The sequence below is a fragment of the Sinocyclocheilus anshuiensis genome, unplaced genomic scaffold (assembly GCF_001515605.1).
Source record: "Sinocyclocheilus anshuiensis isolate Anshui unplaced genomic scaffold, SAMN03320099.WGS_v1.1 scaffold483, whole genome shotgun sequence".
NCBI lineage: Eukaryota > Metazoa > Chordata > Actinopteri > Cypriniformes > Cyprinidae > Sinocyclocheilus > Sinocyclocheilus anshuiensis.
The window spans coordinates 436888-438994 of NW_015552580.1; the positions used below are offsets into that span (position 1 = coordinate 436888).

The 2107-nt window shown below is 39.5% G+C and overlaps 1 protein-coding gene across 3 annotated transcripts in view; it reads right to left on the reverse strand.

Annotated features, from left to right (window-relative positions):
- Nucleotides 1–214: 214 nt before the first annotated feature.
- Nucleotides 215–2107, reverse strand: part of ctbp1 (C-terminal binding protein 1) — a 26327-nt gene continuing 24434 nt past the window's right edge. For all 3 annotated transcript variants that reach the window (XM_016456075.1, XM_016456074.1, XM_016456073.1), the window contains exon 9: nt 215–1139. In XM_016456075.1, coding sequence (XP_016311561.1) covers nt 953–1139 — 187 coding nt within the window. In that variant the 3' untranslated portion in view covers nt 215–952. The remainder of the gene's footprint in view (nt 1140–2107) is intronic.

Sequence of the window (2107 nt, forward strand, 5' to 3'; positions counted from 1 at the left end):
GATTCTGTTTAACAAAAAATATGAATATCTCATAGTATATATAGTATGTATATTGCTAGCCTACCACTTTACCAGGAAGGAATCTATGTAGGCGATGGAGAGCTGCAACTATCCCGGCATCCTCGAAAAACACGGTACAATCAAGTCACACACAAACAGGCAAGCATTACGCCAGCTTTGCACAAGACACATTTGTTTAGTTTTTTCTTTTTGCTCAAAAATTGAACATTCTCTGTTTTCTTTTTAACCTTTAACACATAAAGTAATACATGCTCCAAAAATAAAAACATACTGAGTGTAGTTCTTTAAAGTACTGTACTGAATTTAGACTATAAAAGACAAATGGGTACAAAAAACAATGCACTATGTGGTTTAATTTAAAAGGAAGGGAGGGAGGGGGGGAAATAAATTTTCCTGAGAGGGTGTGCAAATCCCGCCTCTTTCGGTGCTTTTAAAATCAAACGAGTGAAACGAATATGCTTTTTGTTATCGTATCTATAATCAGGTGGTAAGATGCCTCCCTTAATGCGGTTTCTATTTTTCTTTCTCGTCTACAAACCATTGATCATGTCCAAAAAACTGTACACAAACAGGTTACATTCATGTAATAGCTACTGTTGTTTTAACAATGAAACCCATTAGACAGACAAAATAACAGATAAAAGATCGCCCACTGCACTTGGACAGACTACAATCTAAAACAGCAGGGTTTTGCATCAGGGAGAAGTTTCAAATCCACAAGATTTTCTCTTTTTTTGTTGTTGTTTTTTTCCCACTAGTTACTTCAAAGAGCGCAAGTCCAACACCTTCAGTCAAGAGTTGGCTACTTCAGAGTCGTGGTTGTTTTTAGTGGCTGGTTCTGAGCCCGGGAGCCTGTTTCCGCTCCTCTTCTTTGGGGTAAAGAAGGACCAGGAGAGTTCTATAGTGGTACGGAGAGCCTTTGAAGAGGGGGCTACAACTGTTCGTTGGGGTGCTGCTCTCTGTCGGGTTCGGGTTTGCCGGTTTGGCCGGGTGACGGGGCGTGCGGAGGGTGGGCTCCGGTGGGCAGGCTGTGGGTGATGGGCACGGTGCTTGGCATGATGCCCTCCACTGGAGGAGGCAGACCCCCTGAAGCAAGGCTCACGACGCTTGGGGGGTACCTGAGGAAGAGGAAGAATATTAAACAGCTTCAGCAACACCTGGAACACAGTCTCTATAGAGTGGGGGAACTATGACGTCGCTTTGTAGGCGGATCGGCTGTTAGCATGACACTGGTTCCCTCGACAAAAAGCCTATAGGGTTTTTCCATAGGCTTTTGGATTATCGCAAAAAATAAGCTCCGTGTTCAACCACAGTTCATGAAACTTACATGTTCTGTCCATCAAGATAATCTTCACAAAATAATATAACTTTGATGAATTTTGAAGCCTAAATAAAAGCGCCAGAACTTAAAAGCTAAACTTAGGCTATAAACGAACTACACCTCCACGGTCGCTCGCCTTCAGCGTCACCACCACCATGCTTCCCGACAACTTTTTCAAACTTATTTCAGTGAAAAGGATTTACTCTGTATATGAATTTTAGTCCACGCTACATTAACCTTTTCATATAAACTGGAATAAATACAAAACTAGAGCCAAACTAAAACTGAAATGAGACATTTATAATAAATAGTATAGTGAATAAATGAATCATATGAAAGCACGCATTTCTGTACATTTCGAAATAAGGTGCAATTAAAGTCAATAGATCCTTGATTAATATGAATATTTTAATTAAAAACGTGTCTCCACGTACTATTCAATAAAATTCTAGCGCATTTCATCTAACAGCAGAGTGAGCAAGTTTTTGGATATGGTAAGATTAAACGTATTTTAGTGAATAAAGTACCACATTTCAGCTATCATTTTGTTAGGGTGGGTACACAAAATGTTATTTTATTCTTGCTTCTAGGAAATCCTCAAACTATATGCTTTATAGCTTCATGTGGCCGTAAACATTTCAATTTAACATGGCAACTTTAAGCACTATGCATTCACTTTTCCCGTGACTAAGTCACAAAAAAATGTGGTGTTTACATGGAATAATCGTAATATGAGTTTACCTTATGAACCCAGAGTCTCTGCAT